Genomic DNA, 27,621 nt, shown 5'->3' with positions numbered 1-27,621 from the left:
TGACTGTGTACCACACAAGCGACTTGTAGTGAAATTGCGTGCTTATGGAATATCTTCTCAGTTATGTGACTGGATTCGTGATTTCCTGTCAGAGAGGTCACAGTTCGTAGTAACTGAAGGAAAGTCATCGACTAAAACAGAAGCGTTTTCTGAGGTTCCCCAAGGTAGTACTATAGGCCCTCTGCTGTTCCTTATCTATGTAAACGATTTAGGAAACAATTTGAGCTGGTTGTTTGCGGATGATGCTGTCGTTTATCGACTAGTAAAGTCATCAGTTGTTCAAATCAAATTGCGAAACAATTTAGAAAAGATATCTGTATGGTGCAAAAATTTGCAGTTGACCCCAAATAACGAACAGAAAGACTTAGCAGAATCCACATGAGTGGTAAAAGGAATCCGTTGAACTTCGGCTACACGATAAATCAATCAAATCTAAAGGCCGTAAATTCAACTAAATACCAGGAATTGCAGTTACGAACAACGTAAATTGGTAGGGACACAAATAAAATGCCGTGTGGAAGGCTTAGCAAAGACTGCGTTTCATTGGCAGGACAGTTAGGAAATGTAACAGATCTACTAAAGAGACTGCCTACACCACGCTTGTCCTTCCTCTTTTAGAATACTGCTGTGCGGTGTGGGATCCTTATCAGATAGGGCTGACGGAGTACATCGAAAGAAATCAAAGAAGGGCACCATGTTTTTTATTATCGCGAAATAGGGGAGAGAGTGTCACTGAAATGATACACGATTTGGGGTGGAGGACATAAAAACAAAAGCGTTTTTCGTTTCGGCGGAAACTTCACATGAAATTTCAATCACCAGCTGTGTCCTCCTAAAGCGAAACTATTTTGTTGACGCAGATCTTCATCGGGAGAAACGATCACCAAAATAAAATAAGAGAAATCAGAGCTCGCACGGAAAGGTACAGGTGTTCGTTTTTTCCCGCGCTCTGCAGGAGATTGGAATAATAGAGAATTATTGTGAAGGTGGTTCGATGAACCCCCTGCCAGGCACTTAAATGTGATTTGCAGGGTATCCACGTAGATGTAGACTGAAATATGTTAGCTAGACAAATGTATTCCCGAAACTTCATCACTCTACATTAATTAGTTTTTGGTGTTGTGATTCTTTCCCCGTCAGTGTAGTTCTGAAATCTAAATAAAAATGTAATTTGCGTATGAAAATGAACTTCACTTCCTTTCCTCTGGAGTTGTCTACAACCGTAAGTTTGACAATACTTCACTATTATACAGGGTGAGTCACTAACTATTGCCACCAAGAATAATTCTTCAAGTATGATAGGAGCTGAAAAGTTCGTGGGACAAGTGTGGCATGGGACAATGGGGGGCATAATATGACGTTGGTATTTTGTTTCTCTGTGGAATCGCTTCGGAGATATGAATGTCAACTTCGTTGGTTTTTTTAATGGGATGCTATAGTGTGGTACTTATTTCCTGATAGCGGCTATCGAGACGAATCCAATTATGTGTAACAGTAAGGTCTTTGAAAGTCAACGACGGTCACAAAGGCGGCATGAACGTCCATTTACAGAAGGTGTCCGAAGTGACGACCTGTGGTATCAATGCGGTGCTGCAATATTCTTATCACGGATTGAGAGGTATTCCTTATCACATCGGCAGTCATCGATACACATGTTCTGACAATTCTCTCTCGTATATCATGAAAATAGTAAATATTCACCGAATACTGCGTATCCATCTAACGTGCCATTGACATGTAAAAACCGTTCGACGGTTCCGCAATACAACGTTAATAGGAACCGCAGAGAGCAGACCAACACCGACAACGATAGTTCAGGTATACATGCCGACGTCGCAAGCTGAAGATGAACAGGTAGAGAAAGTGTATGAAAAGGTAATGCAGTATGTAAAGGGGGACGAAAATCTAATAGTCATGGGCGACTGGAATGCAGTTGTAGGGGAAGGAGTAGAAGAAAACGTTACAGGAGAATATGGGCTTGGGACAAGGAATGAAAGAGGAGAAAGACTAATTGAGTTCTGTAACAAGTTTCAGCTAGTAATAGCGAATACCAAGAATCACAAGAGGAGGAGGTATACTTGGAAAAGACCGGGAGATACGGGAAGATTTCAATTAGATTACATCATGGTCAAACAGAGATTCCGAAATCATATACTGGATTGTAAGGCGTACCCAGGAGCAGATATAGACTCAGATCACAATATAGTAGTGATGAAGAGTAGGCTGAAGTTCAAGACATTAGTCACGAAGAATCAATACTCAAAGAAGTGGGATACGGAAGTTCTAAGGAATGACGAGATACGTTTGAAGTTCTCTAACTCTATAGATACAGCAATAAGGAATAGCGCAGTAGGCAACACAGTTGAAGAGGAATGGACATCTCTAAAAAGGGCCATCACAGAAGTTGGGAAGGAAAACATAAGTACAAAGAAGGTAGCTGCGAAGAAACCATGAGTAACAAAAGAAATACTTCAGTTGATTGATGAAAGGAGGAAGTACAAACATGTTCCGGGAAAATCAGGAATACAGAAATACAAGTCGCTGAGGAATGAAATAAATAGGAAGTGCAGGGAAGCTAAGACGAAATGGCTGCAGGAAAAATGTGAAGACATCGAAAAAGATATGATTGTCGGAAGGACAGACTCAGCATACAGGAAAGTCAAAACAACCTTTGGTGACATTAAAAGCAACGGTGGTAACATTAAGAGTGCAACAGGAATTCCACTGTTAAATGCAGAGGAGAGAGCAGATAGGTCGAAAGAATACATTGAAAGCCTCTATGAGGGTGAAGATTTGTCTGATGTGATAGAAGAAGAAACAGGAGTCGATTTAGAAGAGATTCGGATTCAGTATTAGAATCGGAATTATAAAGAGCTTTGGAGGACTTACGGTCAAATAAGGCAGAAGGAATAGATAACATCCCATCAAAATTTCTAAAATCATTAGGGGAAGTGGCAACAAAACGACTATTCACGTTGGTGTGTAGAATATATGAGTCTGGCGACATACCATCTGACTTTCGGAAAAGCATCATCCACACAATTCCGAAGACGGCAAGAGCTGACAAGTGCGAGAATTATCGCACAATCAGCTTAACAGCTCATGCATCGAAGCTGCTTACAAGAATAATATACAGAAGAATGGAAAAGAAAGTTGATAATGCGCTAGTTGAAGATCAGTTTGACTTTAGGAAAAGTAAAGGCACGAGAGAGGCAGTTCTGACGTTACGGATAATAATGGAAGTAAGGCTAAAGAAAAATCAAGACACGTTCATAGGATTTGTCGACCTGGAAAAAGCCTTCGACAATATAAAATGGTGCAAGCTGTTCGAGATTCTGAAAAAAGTAGGGTTAAGCTATAGGGAGAGACGAGTCATATAGAATATGTACAACAACCAAGAGGGAATAATAAGAGTGGACGATCAAGAACGAAGTGCTCGTATTAAGAAGGGTGTAAGACAAGGCTGTAGCCTTTCGCCCTACTCTTCAATCTGTACATCGAGGAAGCAATGATGGAAATAAAAGAAAGGTTCACCAGTGGAAATAAAATACAAGGTGAAAGGATATCAATGATACGATTCGCTGATGACATTGCTATCCTGAGTGAAAGTGAAGAAGAATTAAATGATCTGCTGAACGGAATGAACAGTCTTATGAGTACACAGTATGGTTTGAGAGTAAATCGGAGAAAGACGAAGGTAATGAGAAGTAGTAGAAATGAGAACAGCGAGAAACTTAACATCAGGATTGATGGTAACGAAGTCAATGAAGTTAAGGAATTCTGCTACCTAGGCAGTAAAATAACCAATGACGGACGGAGCAAGGAGGACATCAAAAGCAGACTCGCTATGGCAAAAGAGGCATTTCTGGCCAAGAGAAGTCTACCAATATCAAATACCGGCCTTAATTTGAGGAAGAAATTTCTGAGCATGTACGTCTAGAATTGTATGGTAGTGAAACATGGACTGTGAGAAAACCGGAACAGAAGAGAATCGAAGCATTTGAGATGTGGTGCTATAGACGAATGTTGAAAATTAGGTGGACTGATAAGGTAAGGAATGAGGAGGTTCTACGCAGAATCGGAGAGGAAAGGAATATGTGGAAAACACTGATAAGGAGAAGGGACAGGATGATCGGACATCTGCTAAGACATGAGGGAATGACTTCCATGGTACTAGAGGGAGCTGTAGAGGGCAAAAACTGTAGAGGAAGACAGAGATTGGAATACGTCAAGCAAATAATTGAGGGCGTAGGTTGCAAGTGATACTCTGAGATGAAGAGGTTAGCACAGGAAAGGAATTCGTGGCGGGCCGCATCAAACCAGCCAGTAGACTGACGCAAAAAAAAAAAAAAGGAACCGTAAGACTAGTATCATCGAATCAAGCGAACCTGTATTCCTTTGAAGAACAAGTCGATATGCTCCTCATTTACGGAGAATGCCAACGAAATTCAGTGAGAGCTAGAGACTTATACGCTGAAAGATATCCTCAACGTACTCACCCTACACGTCGTACATTGGAATATGTGAATGATAAATTGAGAACAACTGGGTCTTTAACGCATCGGAAACAATCCGGCAAAGGAAATTTACTAACGGGGAAAAGGAAATTCGTACTCTTGCCACTGTGGTTCGAGAGCCTTGTGTTAGTTCGCGTCAAATCTCAAGGGAATCTGGCATGAGCCAGAGTAGTGTTGTTCGTGTTCTACATTGCCATAAATATAATCCTTGCCATATCAGTCTCCACGAAGAATTAACTACTACGGAATTCTGCCGATGGGCTGAACTTCAGATTCAGAGGGATGACACATTTATTAATTTGATTTCATTTACTGACGAGGCTACATTCACGAACCACGGAAATGTTAATTTGCATAACATGCATTATTGGGCAATTTAAAATTCATGTTGGCTGCTGCAAGTTGGACACCAAAAACCGAATAGGCAAACAGCTTCGCCGCGTTCGGGTGCAGCCTGTCTCTTATAGTGGTCCCAGGATCCAGGACGTGCTAGGCTCCACCAAATACAAGGTGGATGCATTACACACTGTAGGCGTTTACCAGGTGGAATGCGAATGTGGAGAGGCATACATCGGCGAGACTGGTAGGCCAACAGCAACGCGCATTCGGGAACACGAGCGTTATATTCCTCTAGGGCAACACAACAAATCCGCAGTGGCCGAACATCAGCAAGACTGCGGAAAATAAATAAAATTCAGCGAAGCCTGTGTGTTGGCCAAGCAGCCAATTATGACGAAACGCAAAATTAGAGAGGTCATCGAAACACTTAAACCCCTCACAACATGAACAGGGAGGATGGACTCAGGCTTGCTCCATCTTGGCTGCCAGCAATCAGAGCCCAACAGCTGCCGCCGCGCGGCCGACGTCCAGCAGTTGGTAAACAGCAGCCAACTTCTCATTCGACGGTCGCCACCAATCGTGGTACATAACGCAAGAGCCAATAGACAACAGAGGTCACGTTCTCCCTCCACCGCAACAACCTATTAAAATAAAGTTCCCTTTCCTTCTTCCTTAAGTGACCAATGAAACTAACTATCTTTTTAAAATTATGACGTAATGGCGTGCGCAGTGAACAGTAGCAACAAAATATAAAGGACACTCCATAGCTAGAACGCACCATTAGACCCAGAAGAAGGCCGCTGCAGCCGTGGCCGAAACGTTGGTTTTTCTCCAGCAGCAGTAGTTTTTGCTTTATGAGGAGGTACCATACCCAGAAAACTTTTATTTCGACTGACTCCGGCCGCGCAAGTACGCAATTATAATTCCCAAATCGTTGGATTGGACGCGGAGGTGATGTGTCGTGGCCGGCTCGTTCGCCACACTTGACGCCTCTGGATTTTTTCTTGTGGGGATTTGTAAAAGACATTGTTTATAAAGACGTTCCCAACTACACCTGAAGATATGCAAAAGAGAACTGTCAGAGCATGTACTTCGATAAATACCGAAGTGATAAGGAATACCACTCAATCCATGATAAGAAGATTGCAGCACTGCATTCATACCAATGGTCATCACTTCGAACACCTTCTGTAAATGGACGTTCATGCCACTTTTTTGACCTTCGTTGACCTTCAAACACCTTACTGTTACACATCACTGGATTCGTCCCTACAGCCGCTATCAGAAAATAAGTACCAAACTGTAGCATCCCATTATAAAAAACCAAAGCTGACCGTATCTCTGACGCGACGCCACCTAGCAACAATAAACAGTCATATTATGGCCTTCGTTGTTCCATGCACATTTGTCCCACAAACATTTCAGCTACTATCATACTTTCGGAGTTATTCTAGGTGGCAATAGTTAGTGACTCGTCCTGTATATTTATCATAGAGTAAATATCTCTGGAGTGAGAATTGCGTTCTGCGCATGTTGTCAACATTAAACAAGGATTGTCACATGTTTTTGGGACTTCGCTGTGCGTGTGTGCTTCCGTAGCGTTTGAAGTTTATAATATTAAGAGTTTTCGTTGTGTTTCACCGTTTGTTGATAGTGTAATAGCGATATGTGAAAGGAGGGATAGTAAGTTGTCATGGGTACATACCATGTAGCTCTAATTACAGTTATCATATTAGTAAGAAACACTGTATATGTTTAAAAATTTCGAGAGGCATTATAATTAAGGCTTGATTCTGTAGACCTATTTTTCTACGATTTTATGACTATATAATAGATATTACCGCTCGTACAAAAGCTTACAAACAATCGCTTCCTCTCGTAAATTTGCTAGCGGAACAGGAAAGGGAATTGTTAGTTGTTTCAGGAAATACTATCCTCCATGCATTTATCAGTGACTTGTCGATTATGTATATAGATTACTCAGTCTAGTATTTACTTAATAAACTGGAAGCAAGTACGTAAAACGCGTTAAATAAATACTTCAAAGTGTCACCAGTAAGAAAAATTGTGCTTTAGGTCGCAAAAACGAGAAAATAGCACATAAAAGGACGAATTAGCAGGGATATAATCGCTAATGTGTGGCAAATTCGGTGTTTTTCGGACACTTGCAAAAGTACTAGCGTACTGTCAAGTCGTTTTGCAAGACTATCACTGCAAAAATGTGCGTCAGGCTCTGTAATACTATAAAGTGCCCTACCATACCGAAAACTACCAAAAATCGACTGCATCTGAACTGTGATACCTATCGCAAAGAAGCAGATTTGCCATATCACTTGCCATTAAAAGTTACGTACCTGGTTTATTCCCGGTATCAAAAGAATGCGGTTAAAATGTCAGCGCCACTACACGTACGAAAAGAATCCGTCTATTCTAGGGATGTAGTGACATTCCAAATATACGGGGCGCTATACGGACAAACAAACACACGACGTCCCGAGAACACGTGACCAGCCCGGCAATGTATGTTGACAACACAAAATCTCTTCTGCGCATGTGAATGCTCACTCCAGAGATATTTACTCTATGATATTTATAAAGGTACTCACTCGGTCCAACGCGAGACACCAAACAACAACACAACCTGTATGTACAGTGCTGCCAACCTAACAGCAAATGAGCGCCACTATTTTCACAGATCCACAGCACTACAGTCCTGTACCCTGTTCATATCTGTGATGGCTTGGTGTTGGCACCGCGCAGGCTGGTGCCGGCGTACTTGGCGGTGGTGGGGGTGTACGCGACGCTGCTGGAGCGTGCGGGGGCGGGCCCCCTGTGGCGACAGACGATCGGGCCACAGGCGGACTGGTGCCGCCGCCACTGGCACCTCAACCTGCTCTTCCTCAACAACTACGTCGCCACCGAGGAGATCGTGAGTCGGCTGCCTGCCTATCACATGTACAGATACTGAAGTACGGCCTGATTCGATTTGTTAATTGGGCTACCAATCCTGGAGCACATTTGTCTGCGAGCCTTATTTTTACATTGGTCGAAATCAGTATAAAAGCATGGATATTCGCAAGAAAATTAACATTGCCGATTGGAACAGTCGTGCACAGAGTATATGCAACACTATGAAATACTGTATACCGACAAATGCAGTCAAATGGAAGATGCAAAGAAACCGTGAACACCCAGCTCGCACTATTCGTCCACGAGACTCAGAGGGCCATAGGCTAGATTAGATTAGATTAGTATTTCGTTCCATAGATTCATGCTGAAGAGATCCTCATGGATATGGAACATGTCAATTCTTTTTTTTTAAGCTGAATAACAATACTAATAGTATGACTATACATAATACATCATTTTTTAAGCTGAAATAACAAGACTATACAATACATCATTTGTTTCTGTTAAAAAATTCGTCAATGGAGTAGAAGGAGTTGGCCACTAGTAATTCTTTCAGGCTCCTTTTAAACTGATCTTTATTTGTAACTAAATTTTTTATGTTTGCTGGCAAATTATTGAAAATGAGTGTTCCTCAGTAGTGGACCCCTTTTTGGACTAAAGTAAGTGTTTTTAAGTCCTTGTGCAGATCATTTTTGTTCCTGGTATTGTATGTATGAACTGAGCTGTTTGTTGGAAAAAGAGATATATTCTTTAGGACAAATTTCATTAACGAGTAAAAACACTGAGAGGCAGTATGTAGCATACCCAGTTCATTGAAGAGGTTTCTACACGACGACCGTTAATTTACTCCAGAAATAATACGTATTACACGCTTTTGGACCCTGAAAACTTTTGTTTGACTTGAAGAGTTACCCCAAAATATTATACCATATGACATTATGGAATGAAAGTAGGCAAAGTATGCAAGATTTTTCATTTGTATGTCACCTATGTCTGCTAACAGTCGAATTGCAAATACAGATTTGCTAAGGCGTTTCTGCAGTTCTGTGGTGTGCTCCTCCCAAAGGGGTCCCAAGTAGATGCTGTGTTTTTTGACTTACGTAAGGCGTTCGATACAGTTCTCCACAGTCGTTTAATGAACAATGTAAGAGTATATGGACTATCAGACCAGCTGTGTGACTGGTTTGAAGAGTTCCTAGATAACAGAACGCAGCATGTCATTCTCAATGGAGAGAAGTCTTCCGAAGTAAGAGTGATTTCAGGTGTGCCGCAGGGGAGTGTCTTAGGACCGTTGCTACTCACAATATACGTAAATGTTCCTGTGGATAACATCGGAAGTTCACTGAGGCTTTTTGCGGATGATGCTGTAGTATATCGAGAGGTTGTAACAATGGAAAATTGTCCTGAAATGCAGGAGGATCTGCAACGAATTGACATATGGTGCAGGGAATGGTAATTGAAACTCAATGTAGACAAGTGTAATGTGCAGCGAATACATAGAACGAAAGACCCTTTATCATTTAGCTACAATATAGCAGGTCAGCAACTGGAAGCAGTTAATTTCTGGTAGTAGGCATTAGGAGTGATCTAAAATGGAATGACCATACAAAATTAATTGTCCATAATGCAGATGCCAGACTGAGATTCATTGGAAGAATCTTAAGGAAATGCAGTCCGAAAACAAAGGAAGTAGGTTACAGTACACGTCTTCGCCCACTACTTGAATACCGCTCACCTGTGTGGGATCCGTACCATATAGGGTTTATAGAAGAGATAGAGAAGATACAACGGAGAACAGCGCGCTTCGTGACAGGATCATTTAGTAATCGCGAAAGCGTTACGGAGATGATAGAGAAACTTCAGTGGAAGACTCTCCAAGAGAGACGCTCAGTAGCTCCGTACGGGCTTTTGTTGAAGTTTCGAGAACGTACCTTCACCGAGAAGTCAAGCAGTATATTGCTCCCTCCTACGTTTATTTCGCGAAGAGACCATGAGGATAAAATCAGATAGATTAGAGCCCACACAGAGGCATACCGACTATCTTTCTCTCTACGAACAATACGAGCTGGAATAGAAAGGAGGACCGGTAGATGTTCTCAAGGTACCCTCCGCCACACACCGCCAGGTGGCTTGCCGAGTATGAATGTAGATGTAGATGTGGAAACTGGGTACACCTGCTCAATATTGTGTAGAGCTGCAACACGACGTGGCATGGACTCGACTAGTGTCTGAGGCAGTGTTGGAGGGAACTGACACCATGAATCATGCAGGGCTGTCCATAAATCCGTAAGAGTACGAACGGGTGGAGATCTCTTGTGAACAGCATATCAGATATGCTCAATAATGTTCATTTCTGGGGAGTTTTGTGGGTAGCGAAACTATCTAAACTCACAGGTGTGTTCCTGGAGCAACTCTGGTGCAATTCTGGACGCGTGGGGTTGTCCTGCTGGAGTTGTCCTAGTCCGTTACAATGCACAATGGACATGAATGGATGCAGGCGATCAGACAGGATACCAGGGTGCTTACGTACGTGTCACCTGTCAGATTCGTATCTAGACGTATCAGGGGTCCCATATCACCCCAACTGCCCGTGCCTCACAACATTACAGAGTCCCCTCCAGCTTTAACAGTCCCCTGCTCACATGCAGGATCCGCGGATTCATCAGGTTGTCTCCGTACACGTACACGTCCATCCGCTCGATACAATTTGAAACGAGGCTCGTTCGACGAGACAACATATTTCCAAACAACAGTCCAATTTGGGTGTTGACGGGCCCAGGCGAAGCGTAAAGCTTTGTGTCATGCAATCATCACGGGTACACGATTGGGCCTTCAGCTCCGAAAGCGCATATCGATGATCTTTCGTTGAATGGTTCGCACTCTGACGTTGATGGCCCAGCATTGAAATCAGCAGCAATTTGCAGAAGGGTTGCACTTCTATCACGTTGAACGATTCTCTTCACTCGTCATTGGTCCCGTTCTTGCATGATCGTTTTCCGGCCGCAGCGATGCAGGAGATTTGATGTTTTACCGGATTCCTGATATTCGCGGTATATTCGTGAAATTGCCGTACGGGAAAATCCCCACTTCATCACTAACTCGGAGATGCTGTGTTCCATCGCTCGTGCGCCGTCTATAACACCACGTTCAAACTCACTTAAATCTTTATAACCGGTCATTGTATCAGCAACAACCGATCTAAAAACTGCATCACACACTTGTTGCCTTCTATAGGTGGTGCCAACCACAGCACCGTTTCTGCCTGTTCACATATCTCTATATCTGAATACGTATGCCTGTACCACTTTCTGTGCTGCTTCACTGTAGGAGAGTATATAACAAGACATCAATCACTCAGGTGGCGGAGGATGGAACACGGTCGGCTCTGAGCGGTATTTTGTGTATGTGTGTGTACTTTCCTTTACTGCAGACAGGAAACAGACACCATTAGCGACATTGCGTGGTGTGTACATAAACCACAATCGTGACAATGTCATACGGACAGCAGTGACAGGTATGTACGACGAAATGGGACTGTCAAGTCTTCAAATTGTAAAAAGTTGACTGGTCATGAGCAGTTATTGATAATTTCGTTAGATTGGGTGCATAATATGGACAGAAAGAGAAATATGCGCATAGCAGAAAATTATCCGAGGCATCGGAAGGGTTACTTCTGCGGAAAGCAAGGGCCACAGACCGTTATTCCTCTCAACAGTTGCCAGTAACAGCCAGACGACAAATTTTGTCACATGATGAACACACAGGGTGATGATTATTGGACCATATGAATAAAATCGTCGTAATTTGTGAACGGTTTCTTTTTGGACGTTCAAACTGCACGATTAGCCGGGGGGGGGGGGATGATCAGAATTAGTATGCGCTGTCTCGTTTGGTTTAGCGACGAAGCCTACTTTCATTGCGATGGGTTCGTCAATAACCAAAATTAATGGATATGGGGGACTGAGAATTGGCATTTCGCACTCGAGAAGGCTCTTAACCGTCAATGAGTGACTCAGTGGTGTGCAGTGTCCAGTCACGGAATAATCGGTGCGAAATTCCTTGAGGGCACGGTGACTACCCAAAGCTACGTGAGGGTTTTTGAAGATAATTCCATCCCCATTATCCAAAGTGGACCTCATTTCGACAAGATGTGGTTCTTTCAAGACGAAGCTCGACTCCGTCGAAGCAGGAGAGTATTTGACGTCCTGGATGAGCACTTAGGGGACCGCATTCTGGGCATCGATTGGCCATCATATTCTCCGGATTTGAAAACATGCGATTCCTTTTCGTGGGGCTATATTAAAGACAAGGTGTACAGTAATAACCTCAAAACCATTGCTGGGCTGAAAACAGCCATTCATGAGGTCATCGACATCATCGATGTGCCAACACTTCAGCGGGTCGTGCAGAATTTTGCTATTCGTCTGCGCCACATCATCGCCAATGATAGCAGGCATATCGAACGTATATCACAACCTAAATCGGAATATCTGTAGTGATGTTTACATGTTGAATAAAGTGTGTGCACGCCGTCTGCGCCACATCATCGCCAATGATAGCAGGCATATCGAACGTATATCACAACCTAAATCGGAATATCTGTAGTGATGTTTACATGTTGAATAAAGTGTGTGCACGCCGTAGTTTGTAACCAATTTACGTTTTTTGTATAGTTCAATAATTGTCACCGTGTATTTCATTCAAGAAACGACTGCAGAATCCTACTCTTAACACCCAAACATAAACAGGCTGTATTGGAGTTTACTGAAAAACGTATGTAATAGTTTTCAGAAAGGGATAAAGTGATCTTGAGTGATGAGAAGAAGTTTAATTTAGAAGAGCAGGATGGATTTCAATATTATTGGCGTGATCTGAGAACAGAGCTAATGGTAAGATTGAGCAGAAATTTTAATGGTTGAAGTGTTATCATTTGGGCGTCCTTCTGCACTAAAGGTAAGTCAGGCATTCCTTGAATGGACACTAGAATGAACTTTAACATGTACACAGAGATGCTGGAAACGGAACTGATTAGAATGTACGAAGACGAACAACAATATAATGCATCTGTAAATGTTTCTGCTACAAGAATTAAAAGTGGCTTGAAGCTAAAGATGTCGATGTTTTGCCCGCGCTTGCTCGTAGCTGGAGTTTGAACCCCGTAGAAAACCTTTCGGGAATATTTGCAAGGAGTGTTTATCGCAATGGAAGGCGCTCTCTGGCCGTATGTGAGCTGATAAGAGTGATACGAGAAGAGCGAGTGCCAGTTTCATTGGAAGAATGACTAAACCTAACAAAAGCGAATTTTTGAGGTAGTTGGGAAGAACGGAGATTGGACAAAGTACCGACAGTGCAATAACACAACAGGACAGTGAGTATCTTTATAACAATTCCATGCAGGAAATGCAGAAGCCTTACTTTGTTACTCGTGATATCAAAGAAACTATATAAATCCGATCATTGTGTATGTCTTATCTGTATCAACAAGACCCATAGCAAATTCGACACACGTATGCTTCAGAAATTGTACTATTACTTTCGTGGAACCCTATCTTCACACTTATTTCCACTACAGTACAAAATAGGCTTTTTTCCTGTCTGTCGTTCAGGTTTTGTATTTCAAAACGACCAGTTTCGGACAATGTCACTTATCTTCAGACCATCAGTGTGCTGATACTGCGAAAGACTGAAAGCATAGAGAAACTAAATCCATTATATTTTCCGAGTATACACAGCTGCATTGCACGGTTTAATTATAATGATATTCTCTTGAATAAAATGTTCCGGAGGTAAAGTAGTCCTCTATTGAGAGGTCCAGACAGGGACTTCTCAGGAGGATGTTGTCATCAGGGAAACCAACATTAGTGGTCTACGGCTTGATATTTTCTTTAAAATTCTGTAACCTACCTCCCCAATTAACGGCTCTGACAAACAAACAAAAAAAAAAAAAAAAAAGCAGACTGTTGATTATGTTGAAGTTAGCTTTAGAGGGAAATACTGAAGAACAGTGATAGGAACAGCAGGACTTCTGGTCAGGAGAGAACAAGACTATCAACACGAAATCAAATAGGAATAATGCAGAAGTAATAATGAATAATAGAACAGAAAGGAGGGTAAACTGCTATGGACAGAACAAAGAACGTACTATTGTAACCAAGACAGACAAGAAGCTAACACCTGCCACCGCCGTTCAAGCTTATGTGCTTACCAGCTACACAAACGATGAAGAAATTGAAAGAACGCTGGATGAGTACGAGAAACTCTTCACTTACTTCAGGAATACGCTAATATAATTGTGATGGTGGACTAGAATTCGGTAGTAGGAAAAGGACGAGAAGGAAAAATAAGATTAGATTAGTACTTGTTCCATAGACCATGAATACGACACTTCGTAATGATGTGGAACGTGTCAGGTTAATAAAAGGTATCTATACAAGATATTACATTACACAAAATATCACATGACACTGAATATTTTTAATTTTTTGTGGGGGTTGGGGAAATTACCCACTTACTATATCCAAAAATTCATCTAATGAGTAGAAGGAGTTGCCATTAAGAAATTCTTTTAATATCCCTTTAAATGCTATATGGCTATCTGTCAGACATGTGACTTTTGGACTTTTTATGTTATTAGAAAATACGCTGGAAGAAAGTAATGAAAGAGGAAGCCGTCTGTTAGAATTTCGCACATAGTTCAATTTAATTGTTCCAAACAGTTGGTTCAGCAACCATTAAATAAGCTTGTACATATACAACACACATGGAGACACTGCAAGGTTTCGCGTAGATTAGATAGTAGTAACACAGAGACAAAGAAAACATTTTAAACAACAAAATTTTTCAATGGTGATACATAGACTCCAAACATACTTTTAATGGCTACGAACTGCAGATTAAAACTACAGAATTAATAGAAAGGAAGGAAATTAAGAAACTGATATCTGGATAAACAGAAAAAACCCGTGCTGTTGAGAGTTTCAAAGGGAGCGTTAGACAACGATTGACTGAATCAGGGAAAGAAATACAACAGAAGACAAATGGTTAGCTTTGAGGCAACCCCTAGCATAGCGCACGAGATATTGCATTTAGCTAACGAAAGTAGAAAATATAAAAATCTAGGAAGTGAAGTAAGAAATATAGAACTCTAAAAAATGAGATTGACGGAAAGTGTAAAACGGCACAGCAGGAATGGCTAGGACACAAATGCAAAGCTACAGAAGTATGCATGACCATGGAAAAGATAAGACTGGACAACATATTTGAAGTGAAAGTGTGTAAATTGCATGATTTTGAATTAGTTATGTTTATTTCAGCATAAAATGATACAATATCATCATTTTCATAAATATTTAGCTCTAGGTTTTTTTAAATTTATCTACATTATTGTATAAATAACTCACTAACTAAGTAACAAATTTTAAGTTAATAATTACTTGAATTATGTTATGTGTTATACATTGATAAATTTCAGTGCCATTCTGGAAGTACAAAAGTAAAATATTAAGAAAAATGAAGAAAATATTACATGAATGAAAATACTTTGTAAGTCTATTTTGTACCAGAACTGTGTAAAGCACAAAAGAAAATATATAAATTATCTGGTCACAAATGTATATAAAGGATTACAAATGTTAATTGTTCGTATGTACAGTATATACAGTTACAGAGATAAATTCAGACGATTACTGTTTTCGGTTGGCTTGACGTTTATACACATACTCGGGAACATCCCTTATGATAGTCCAGCAGTAATCTGCTAAAACAGTAGGTCTCCACTTTCCGGCATACGTCTTCTCAAATGTGGCAATATCTTGATGAAATCGCTTCCCATGTTCATCACTTACTGCACCACAATCTTTGGGAAAGAAGTTGAGATGACAATGTAAGAAATACATTTTCAATGGTATGTTGCAACCAAGTTTTTCATAAGATGACAACATGTTATCTACAATCTCCTTGCAATTTATTGCTCGTTTGTTCTCTAAGAACTGTAAACAGACTGTTTTAAAACATTCTCAAGTATGCTTTTCATCACCTTGTATGATTCCATCAAAAGTATGGTCTCCAGAAAGCTCTCGAATTTGTGGGCGTACAAACATGCCCTTTTTTACTTTGGCATCACTTAAGTAATGGAATTTTTGCCTTAAGTACTTAAACACGTCACCATCTTTGTCATTCCCTTACAAAGTTTTTCATGAGACCCAACTTGATGTGCAAGGGCTGAAGCAGAATCGTTTTAGTATCTATTATTCACTCTTAATGTTCTTTGTATCTGGTTGAAGAGATTTTCTGGTGGGCCATTCATGTTTACTGTAATGAGATGCACGAGCTCGGCTATCCCACTTACAGAGGAAGCAGCAATATTTAGTATGCCCTAACTGCATACCTAATAGCAGTGCAACCACTTTCAAGTCACCACAAATCTGCCATTGAGAGTCATTATACTTGATGGCTTCTAGTACAATTTTCATGTTTTGGTATGATTCCTTCGTATGCACACTATGTCCAACTGAAATAGAAGAAAGCTCATTACCAATATGTAAAAGCACTGCTTTTAAGCTCAACTTTGACGAATCAATAAATGTGCAAAAATTATTACATGCATTAATAAAGACAAAAAGATCACTAAAATTGGTATCAAAATGTTTATATCCAAAATATTGCACACAAGTAAGACCAAGGACAATAATATAATCCTTTGTTGTTGGTTATTATGACTTTGACAAACCATTATAATATTTGATTTTGAACTTAACATAAAAATCCGTATATAATTATCTTACCGTAATAAAACAGCGTAAAATGAAAAGTTGAGCTAATTTTGAATTGTCTTCGTGATATTAGCGATCAGCACATTAGAACTGATAGGAATTGGCGGTTTTCATTCGATTTACATGGCAATTAAAGAAACCTAGGAGTCATGAGAATCACCTGCTGTATATCAAGAGCTCAGATGGCAAGCTTGTACTAAGCAAAGAAGGGAAAGCTGAACCGTAGAACGATTGTATAGAAGGGCTACACGAAGGAAAAGATGACAGTATTATGTAAAGCAAGGAGGAGGTAGCGAAAGAAGAAATATTATACTGCTAGAAGAATTTGACCAAGCATTGGAAGTCCTAAGCCGAAAGAAGGCATCTGGAGTTAATGACATTCCATTTGAATTACTGTGGTCCTTGGAAGAATTAACCTTGACAAAACTGTTCCACCTTGTGTTCAAGATTAAAGAGACAGACAGATTACCCTCAGACTACTAGAAGGAGGCAATAACCGTAATCCCAAAGCCACGTGAGGATAGATGTTAATATTATTAACTACCAATTTAACAAAATATTGTTGGAAAATACTTCAACAAATTATTTATGGAAGAATGGAAAGATTGGCAGCAGCCAGCTTCGCGGACGATCAGTTTGTGTTCCGGGGAAATGTGAGAACACGCGGAATGGTATTGATCCTATGGCTTAGCTTACAAGGGACCACTTGGGTGCGAGGTCACGAAAGGCCAATAATGATGTTTACGGCATTCGACGCCCCACATATTGCCTACCATGCAACCACAATATTGGCTGCTAATGGCAACAGGGGGCGGGACTGGACGTATCCAATTGTGAGCACAGCATCAGGCTACGGAGCTTAGTTGAACTGCTTAGTCCACGAGTAACTCACGATAGTGCTAAGTGCTAGTGGTGTTGATACAAAGCACGAAATGCAGTGGCAACGATAAACAAAGCATATTTGCAACAGTTTCCGAAGTTGATGGTTTATCAGAAAGCAACTCAAGGAATTTCGCAGAGTGAGGAAGTAGTCGCAGACGAAATATTAGCGTTTCTGCAAGGAGTTAGTTGAATGTGTGGTGTCGTATATGCACGATAGAGCGGACAATGTACATGAGGAGAACGATGATGACCGCACGTGCTTAACAAGTGAAAGCGATGCTGAAAGAGGTGTCGAGCCATGTAGTTCATCATCCTTGTCGGACAGGAAGCCACAAATCCCGTCTACAGAGAAACGTAATGAAGGACAATCGTTGCCCAAGGAAAGGGTGCTAAATATAATTACGCACATGGCAGATCATCCGCAGCATAGTAAAAAACCAATTACGAACAGATTTCGAGTAAGTCCACAGCAATATGAGCGTTTAGTGCTGAGAAAAACTACCGGTATACAAGCGAGGACAGGGAACCGTTGTTACGAAAACTGGTGCTGGCGCGTTTCAAGGGTGCGCGACAGTGACATACTACGTTAAGCACATCAAATTTCGTTCAACATAGATTACAGCGATTTCAAGGGCACCAGGGATGGTTGTATAACTTCAGCGCTACAGGGTTTCAAACAAAGCGTCAATTTGACGATGCGCAGAAAACTGCTAAATCGGCCCGAAAATTTGTAGATGAGATAAAGAAACTTATCCCGTTGTTCAGTAAGGAATTTGTTTTCAACTCCGACCAATCGGGATTTTAAGAGGATGCGCATACGAAAGGAACCCTGGAGTTGTATCCAGAACAACTAACATCAAATCAATGCTTTAACGCAGTCGTATACAATTATGCCGACTGTTAATGTCGCTGGTAAGTTGGATAGAAAGTGATTTATTATGTTGCGAGAAGTTGGAGGTGATTTGTCTCTTACGATTCTTTCTCGTGTGCATGACCTTGTAGTGTCAGTAGAGAAGATTTACGTCAGAGCTTTCAAACAAAGCGTCAATTTGACGATTTGCAGAAAACTGCGAAATCGGCCCGAAAATTTGTAGATGAGATAAAGAAACTTACCCCATTGTTCAGTAAGGAATTTGTTTTCAACTCCGACCAATCGGGATTTTAAGAGGATGCGCATACGAAAGGAACCCTGGAGTTGTATCCAGATCAACTAACATCAAATCAATGCTTTAACGCAGTCGTATACAATTATGCCGACTGTTAATGTCGCTGGTAAGTTGGATAGAAAGTGATTTATTATGTTGCGAGAAGTTGGAGGTGATTTGTCTCTTACGATTCTTTCTCGTGTGCATGACCTTGTAGTGTCAGTAGAGAAGATTTACGTCAGAGCAAAGACGAGTCGGAAAATGGGCGTAAGAGAACTACAACTAAGGTATGAGACCAACTTTTATCGAATATCTGGTCAAAATAGTTTGCTCTGGTCTGCGTATAATAATCATACTACATTAGAGAAAACTATGCGTCCTGAAAAGTGTATGACGTGGCATTTCTTACCACCTGGAACCACTGGACAAATTCAGCCTCTGGGTGTTTGCTTTTCCATGCCTATAAAACATATCGCATTATTTGCAGCTACGCCTTAAAGAATAGCCGGTTTCACGGCAAGCCCCACGACAAATTGCTACGCATTCGGTTGCATGTCATCATGTTCCATCAGTTCTCATCAACCCGTTACGCCATTATGATTCTGTATGTATTCTTTAAGGCTGAATATCTGTATGAACGCCCTGCACGGTTCGTAACGGAGTTCGCCTTTGATCTTGATGCTGCGAACTTTTGTGGTCACTGTGGTTCAAGTTAATGGTTTGTTTTGAACATTTCTCGAATGTCGACGATATCCGTTTCGTGAAATGTAATACATTCATGCCATAGAAAATTGATCACCTCTTGTATCTCCTGTACACTTATTTTCTCTCACCCTCCTGATACACATGGTGAGTCGTTAGCAGCTAATATTTTTTTCTATCATAATTGTTAACACGACACTTTCAAATAAGCCTTACTAATGATTGAACTTGCGACCTCGCAGTCAAGGGGTTCCTTGTTAAAAGAGATACCGAAGCGATGTAAACCTACGTTTGTAGCATTTGTAGATCCATAGAAATGCTTGCGGCAGTGTTGATTAGAATCCACTCTTTGAAAGTAGCAGAGCTAAAATAGAAATGGTTCAAATGGCTCTGAGCACTATGGGACTTAACTTTTAGGTCATCAGTCCCCTAGAACTTAGAACTACTTAAACCTAACTAACCTAAGGACATCACACACAGCCATGCCTGAGGCAGGATTCGAACCTGCGACCGTAGCAGTCCCGCAGTTCCGGACTTCAGCGCCTAGAACCTCAAGGGCCACCACGGCCGGCAGCTAAAATACAAAGAGCGAAAAATTATCTAAAACTTGCACAGAATCCAGTTCCAAGAGATGGAGGACACGAATGGGAAGACGTAGTTGAGAAGGGCCTGCGACAGGACTGCAACCTATTCCCTCGCTCTGTTTGCGAGTGGAACAGGAAAGCAAATGACTAGCGGTGGTACCCAACACCTTCCACATGCACCATTGGCTAGTGGAGTATGTATGTAAATGTAGAAGTCTGTGGGTGTGTGGATGAGTGCGAGGGAAGGGTAGCGAGGCGCTTAAACTGTAGAGGTAGACCAAGGGTCGACTACAGAAAGCTGACTTAGCAGGCTGAAGTGCATGTAGGCTGCAGCAGATATGCAAGATGAAAAGGTTCTTGCACAGGGTAGGCCGCATGGAGAGCTGTATCGGAACAGACATCACACAAAAAACCACAACAACGGTGTACTGATAAGTTTTGTGCTGGTCTGCATACAGTGCTGGTCTTCAGAGTTCTATTAGGATTGTACTTCATTTTATTTCAAGCATATGAATACTGATGAGTATAATATACAGGGTGTTACAAAAAGGTACGGCCAAACTTTCAGGAAACATTACTCACTCACAAAGAAAGAAAATATGTTATGTGGACATGTGTCCGGAAACGCTTACTACCCATGTTAGAGCTCGTTTTATTACTTCTCTTCAAATCACACTAATCATGGAATGGAAACACACAGCAACAGAACGTAACTGCGTGACTTCAAACACTTTGTTACAGGAAATGTCCAAAATGTTCTCCGTTAGCGAGGATACATGCATCCACCTTCCGTCGCATGGAATCCCTGATGCGCTCATGCAGCCCTGGAGAATGTCGTATTGTATCCCAGCCGTCCACAATACGAGCACGAAGAGTCTCTACATTTGGTACCGGGGTTGCGTAGACAAGAGCTTTCAAATGCCACCATAAATGAAAGTCAAGAGGGTTGAGGTCAGGAGAGTATGGAGGCCATGGAATTGGTCCGCCTCTACCAATCCATCGGTCACCGAATCTGTTGTTGAGAAGCGTACGAACACTTCGACTGAAATGTGCAGGAGCTCCATCGTGCATGAACCACATGTTGCGTCGTACTTGTAAAGGCACATGTTCTAGCAGCACAGGTAGAGTATCTCGTATGAAATCATGATAACGTGCTCCATTGAGCGTAGGTGGAAGAACATGGGGCCCAATCAAGACATCACCGACAATGCCTGGCCAAACGTTCACAGAAAATCTGTGTTGATGACGTGATTGCACAATTGCGTGCGGATTCTCGTCAGCCCACAAATGTTGATCGTGAAAATTTACAATTTGATCACGTTGGAATGACGAAACTAAAATGAGCTCTAACATGAAAACTAAGCGTTTCCGGACACATGTCCACATAACATCTTTTCTTTATTTCTGTGTGAGGAATGTTTTCTGAAAGTTTGGCCGTACCTTTTTGTAACACCCTGTATAAAGGGTCCTCATTGCATTTGGACATGCCTCGGCATTTGTTTTTTTTTTATTTACGACTGCGTGTATAATTGGATGTATAAGTACACACCAAGTTTTAATTACTAAATCTATTTCTTTTGAGAACACTTGACTGTATAGCCATATTAGTTAACACTCTGTATATACACATTTATTGCTGCTCATGTCCTCATTTACGTCACTTGTTATGTTTACGAGGACACCTTGTTTTGGCCATGTCCGCATGTAACAAATAAAACAGTTTATTCAATTGAAAAACGACGTACGCGACACTACGACGTGTTTTAATTGATGTTAGCTCTTGTTACTCTTGTGGTCAAGACTTGACAGAGCTCCATTTTCGTTGTGAAGATGCACAATATTCTTTGTGTTAGACATACGAGCCCAAAAAGTTTAGAGACTGGAATAATAGAGAGGAAATTTAACATGGTGGTTTAAATGCTTAAGTCATCTTACATTGTCTCTCCCCACCTGTGTATAAGGCACAGAACTCTAATGAATTCACTTGAAAGTGTCAGAAAAGTCTTTCTTTAGGATGTTGTTCAACTTGCGCTCCATATTCACAGATTAAAATCACTGTACTCCATAACTACCTCGCCGGCACTGGCACAGCAACTGTCATAGATATTTAAGAGACAAATAAAAGAAGTCTCGGTCGCACAAGATAGGCGTATTTAATCTTCTAATGCGACGCGTTTCGTCTATTCTACGTATCATCAGACAATCGATAAGAACTCTTGCTAATTACGACCGAGGAGCCGAACGTAACTAAAGTTCCACACCCAGATAGCCACAGTCAATACTTCATAACATTTTTTCTCCCCCCACCCTATCTTTCTCTCTCTCTCTCTCTCTCTCTCTCTCTCCCTTTTTTGTATCATCAGTCTTCTGACTGGTTTGATGCGGCCCGTCGTGAAGTCCTCAATTATTTGCTGGATGTATTCCAATATCTGTCTTCCTCTACAGTTTATGCCTTCTACAGCTCCCTCTAGTACCACGGAAGTAATTCCCTGATGTCTTAACAGATGTACTATCATCGCTGATGACATTGCTGTTCCGAGTGACATTGAAGAAGAATGACATGATCTGCTGAATGGAATGAACGTCCTATTGTCCCATCCCCTTGTCAGTGTTTTCTACGTATTCCTTTCCTCTCCGATTCTGCGCAGAGGATCTCCTCATTCCTTAACTTACCAGCCCACCTGATTTTCAATATTCTTCTGTAGCACCACATCTCAACTGCTTCGATTCTCTTCTGTTCCGGTTTTCCCACAGTCCATGTTTCACTACCATACAATGCTGTACTCCAGACGTACATCCTCAGAAATTTCATCCTCAAATTAAGGCCGGTATTTGATATTAGTAGACTTCTCTTGGCCAGAAATGCCCTTTTTGCCAGAGCTAGTCTGCTTTTGATGTCCTCCTTGCTCCGTCCGTCTCTGGTTATTTTGCTGCCTAGGTAGCATAATTCGTTAAGTTCATCTACTTAGTGACCATCAATCCTGATGTTTTCTCGCTGTTCTCATTTACGTTACCTTTCATTACTTTCGTCTTTCTTCGATTTACTCTCAATCCATATTCAGTACTAAGTAGAGTGTTCATTCCACTCAGCAGATCATGCAATGCTTCTCCACTTTCACTCAGAACAGCAATATCATCAGCGAATCGTATCATTGATAGCCTTTCATCTTGAATTTTAATTCCAGTCCTAAACCAGTCTTTTATTTCCATCATTGCTTAATCGATGTTCAGATTGAACAGTAGGGGCGAAAGACTGCATCCCTGTCTTACATCCTTTTGAATAGGAGCACTTCGTTATGGTGGTCGACTCTTATTATCCCGTTTTGACTCTTGGACAAATTGTGTGTTACCCGCCTCTACCTATAGGTTAGCCCTATTTTTCTCAAACTTTCGAACATCTTCCACCATTTTGCACTGTTGAAGGCTTTTTCCATGTCGAGAACTTGTCAGCAACTTGGGTGCATGAGCTGTTAAGCTGAGAATGCGATAATATTCTGGCACTTGTCAGCCCTTGTGGGCTTGGAATTGTGAGGGTGATATTTTTCCGAAATTCAGATGGTATGTCACCAGACTCATACATTCTACACACCAACGCAATTAGTCGTTTTGTTGCCACTTACATCAATGATTTTAGAAATTCTGATGGAATGTTATCCATCCCTTCTGCCTTATTTCATCTTAAGTCCTCCAAACCTCTCTTAAATTCTGATTCTAACATTGGATCCCCTATCTCTTCTAAACCTACTCCTGTCTCTTCTTCTATCACATCAGAGAAAACTTCCACCTCATAAAGGTTTTCAATGCACTCTTTCCACCTATCTTCTCTCTCCTCTGCATTTAACGCCCATTGCACTTTTAATGGTACCACCTTTGATTTTAATAGCATCGAAGGTTTCTGTAAGCTGAGTCAGTCCTTCCGACAACAATTTCTTTTTCAATTTTTTCAGATCTTTCATGCAGCCATGTTTATTTCATTCCTCAGCGAATTTCCCTTAACGTTTTTGTACTTCCTTTCTTTTATCGATCAACTGAAGTCACGAGCAGCACAAAACCGCAAATTGCATTCGACGCCTCGCGTTCAGCAAGAGTTTTTATCGATTGTCTGATGATGCCTAGAATGGGTGAAATGCGTCACATGTGAAGATTAAATAAACCTTTATTATGCAACCGCCGGCCGGAGTGGCCGTGCGGTTCTAGGCGCTACAGTCTGGAGCCGAGCGACCGCTACGGTCGCAGGTTCGAATCCTGCCTCGGGCATGGATGTGTGTGATGTCCTTAGGTTAGTTAGGTTTAATTCGTTCTAAGTTCTAGGCGACTGATGACCTCAGAAGTTAAGTCGCATAGTGCTCAGAGCCATTTATTGTGCAACCAAGGTTGTTTTTTCTGTATAATCCACACCTTCTCCGGTATTGGCGAACCATCAGACACCCATTCTGCACTTTGCCATTTTGTTGTGTATTCGTATCGATAGCTATTAACCCGCAATGTTATTCTTTTTTTTCAGAAAAGAATTGTCCGTGTTTTTCATTTCGGTCATGTCGCGGCAGGCGTCCACGTGACATTGCTTGTTGTTCGAAAGTAAAGGTGTGCGGGTGTTGATGCGCGTTCACACTTTACTCTTGTTCGGGAGATTTTGGAGAATGTCGTGAACGCCTTATTTACAGATGTTAATTCACTGTGTTACAACGCCGTTGGCACGCTACGGGCGCCCGTCCGCTACTTATCACTGCCTGCTGACAACTCACTGGTCGGATGCACGCTGCCACCGTAGTTACGTAGCTTTCGTCGCTTGAATGCGAGGAATAATATCGGTCTGGAAAGTCTATGGACGGGCGGTATGCTTCAGCCGTTATTTCAGTGAAGTAAATGGTTGGTATCAGAAACGAGTATAAACTATTAGGTTCAAAAGTTGATAACGATTTGGCTTGCATATTGGTATTCCGATATCCTGTATTCGGGTTCCTGTATCGATGAGGCAAGGCATCTGTAATATGCCTTTAGGGATACTCCTACTGCATCTTCTGCCTCTCGGCAGTCGTATCGGCCTTGCGATCCACTGCCAACCGAGGTTGACGAGAGAATGGATCTGCACCTGCGCAACTGCTTGTCCACTTAAATATATTCACGCGCAGACGACTCCGGCAAAGTTTCATGGGTTACGAGTTTTTAAAAAAGTCCTGTGGCGATGGAGTACTGACGGAGAGGCAAGAGCTTGGTGTGCCCGAACCTTAGTTGGTGCTCTGCACGTTAGGCGGTCAGACGGTGATGGTCGTTCTGGAACTCGGCAGGGACGGGAGGACTGGTTCGGCAGCTCGTCAGACGACAAAGTAGCCCTATTTAGGATTGCTATGCTCTCCCTACTCGAGGGAGGGGCCTAGAAAAGACGGCCTAAACATAGCCCGTCTCAACTCAGTGCAAGTTGAAAACCGCGGTCACTTGTTCACCAAAATATGTAGTCGAAAATATAATAAAGGATATACTTGCATTAAACACTTTATGACTGGTTCATGGAACTGGATAATGACCATAATCAATGTCCAGAGGGAAAGACAGCACTTACTGCTAGAGAGTTGGCTAGATATAACACCGACATCGCCGCCCAAAGTGGAACATATCTTAGTGACTGAGCTGTGTGAACAGCTCTGAGGTTACATCTACTACTGGAAACCATCTACCAAAAGGGCGGAAAGTGGCGTAGGATTTGCCATACTCAAAAAACTGGCGTGTTCATTGACGGTACTTCTAAAAGGCATCAGGGACAGAATCATAACGCTCAGACTTCAACTAACATGTAAGAAATAGTTTCAGCTGATCAGTGTCTACGCACCCACACTGCCATCTCCCATGAAGAGAAGTACTAGTTCTACCAAGATCTCCGATACGCACTTCAGGGCATTTTTTCTGCGGGTAAAATCCTGTTGCTCGGAGATTTCAATGCTCGGGTTGGCAGTGATTTCAGTGCCTGGACTGGAGTCACTGGTCGCCATGGAAGTGGAAAATGTAACTCAAATGGTCTTGACCTTTAACTTTATGTGCTGAATCTGAACTCTGACAAATACATATTTTCGGATGCCCGATAAATATAAGACGACGTGGATGCACCCAAGATCTAAACACTGGCACCTACTAGACTATGTGATCGTACGGGAAAAAGATATTGGTGAAGTACTGATCACACGTGCTATGAGAGGCGCTTAGAGTTGGACAGACCATCGACGTGTGATTTCCAAATTAAACATAACTTTGAAAGCACCACGCCGAGCGTCTCACAAAATACTATCAAAATTATCCTGCAAAATCTTGGTGCACGATCAGACTACGAGAGCAAAACTGGACGATGCATTCGGTTCTGGTGGCTTTTGATATCCGAGTCTGCGTCCGTAGATGAGCACTGGAATGTATATGATACCAAACTGCGCAGATGTGCCACAGAAGTCTTGGGAGAACCTCAAGAAAAGAACCAAGATTGGTTTGACGATTCAGGTACAAAGAACAAAAAGCTTTTTAATGACTTCAGAGCATCTCTTCGCAGTCCTGATCTTGACAAGCGTGAAGTAGCACATTTCAACCTGAAAGTCAAGGTGCGCGCCCTCAAAGATAAATTGTTTGTTGTGAGAACGCTTCGCTTCCTGGACTTGAATCTTTCGCCGACCGAGATGTCATCGCTTACAAGACCTGGCATTGTGGAGTAGATCCGAAGACCGAAAGTAGACCTAGTTATGTTTATAGTAATATGCCATTTACATTGTATACTCGCTCATGTAGAAAAGTTAGTAATGCAATCTTACGCTGACACATACCAAACAGGCAGAGTCTTCGAGTGCCTGGAAACTATCTTTCGTCCAAAATTAAGGAAGATAGCACCTGTTTATGACAAAGGTAAAACTTCGTGTGACCGGATCTTCAAAGCAAAGCTCGGTTTTGCAAGCCACATCGGAGTCCGCCACAATACGGACTAAACGACAGACGGAGTCGCTGTCGGCGAAGAGGACATCATCATCATCCCGGTTGCTATATGCTTATTTATCGATTGTAATTTTTTATTTGTAGCTCACTGTTGCTATTTGAGTTTACATAGTGTCATTTTATCATTTGGAATTAGTGACTGGAGCTGTGGCCGCCTTTAAACGGAGTGCCAAGTGGAGAAATCGTAACATTTTCGACATATTCTTTTGTCTGAGTTCAATATATGGATGACAGCAACGCAGGCAGGCAGATATATTTGCTCCGTGTATGGGGATAATGTCACTGGACAGAGTACGGCAAGAAAATGGTTTCCTCGTTTTAAGGGAGATTTTTACATTATTGACTCTCCACTTAAGGAAGACCTTCTGGGTTTCATGAAGATCGTTTAAATGCATTAATGCAGAATACGACAGTGCGCTCGAGAACGGGCGAATGTGATGAGCTGTGATCATTCCACCATCGCCTGACATTTGCACACGACAGAGAAGATTCAAAAATCGGGAGTGCGGATATTGTACACTCTAAGCCAAAATCATGAAAGCGGGTAGCCATACATGCATCAGCGCTTGCTCGTCATTCATCCGCTCGTGAACAACGCAGACCATTCCTATACTGTATCCTTACTGGTGACGATAAATGGTGTCTTTATGCCAACATAAGGAAAGGAAAGGAATGGTTGAGCACAAATAAAGCAGCAACTCCCCACATAAAGACCTGCACGCTTCCACAAAACATGATGTACTGTATGTGCTGGAGCAACGACGGTCTGGTGTACTACAAATTGCTTCCCCGAGGTGTACGCATT

General features: G+C 41.8%; 1 protein-coding gene across 1 annotated transcript in view; it reads left to right on the top strand.

The window, feature by feature from the left end:
- LOC126273239 (O-acyltransferase like protein-like) overlaps positions 1-27,621 on the top strand; it is a 245,407-nt gene that overhangs the window by 151,944 nt on the left and 65,842 nt on the right. The window contains exon 7 of the mRNA XM_049976783.1: positions 7,617-7,785. Within this exon, the coding sequence (XP_049832740.1) occupies positions 7,617-7,785 (169 nt within the window). The remainder of the gene's footprint in view (positions 1-7,616; positions 7,786-27,621) is intronic.

This window comes from Schistocerca gregaria, chromosome 5 (assembly GCF_023897955.1).
Source record: "Schistocerca gregaria isolate iqSchGreg1 chromosome 5, iqSchGreg1.2, whole genome shotgun sequence".
Classification (NCBI taxonomy): Eukaryota; Metazoa; Arthropoda; class Insecta; order Orthoptera; family Acrididae; genus Schistocerca; species Schistocerca gregaria.
This window is presented reverse-complemented; position numbering and strand designations above follow the sequence as displayed.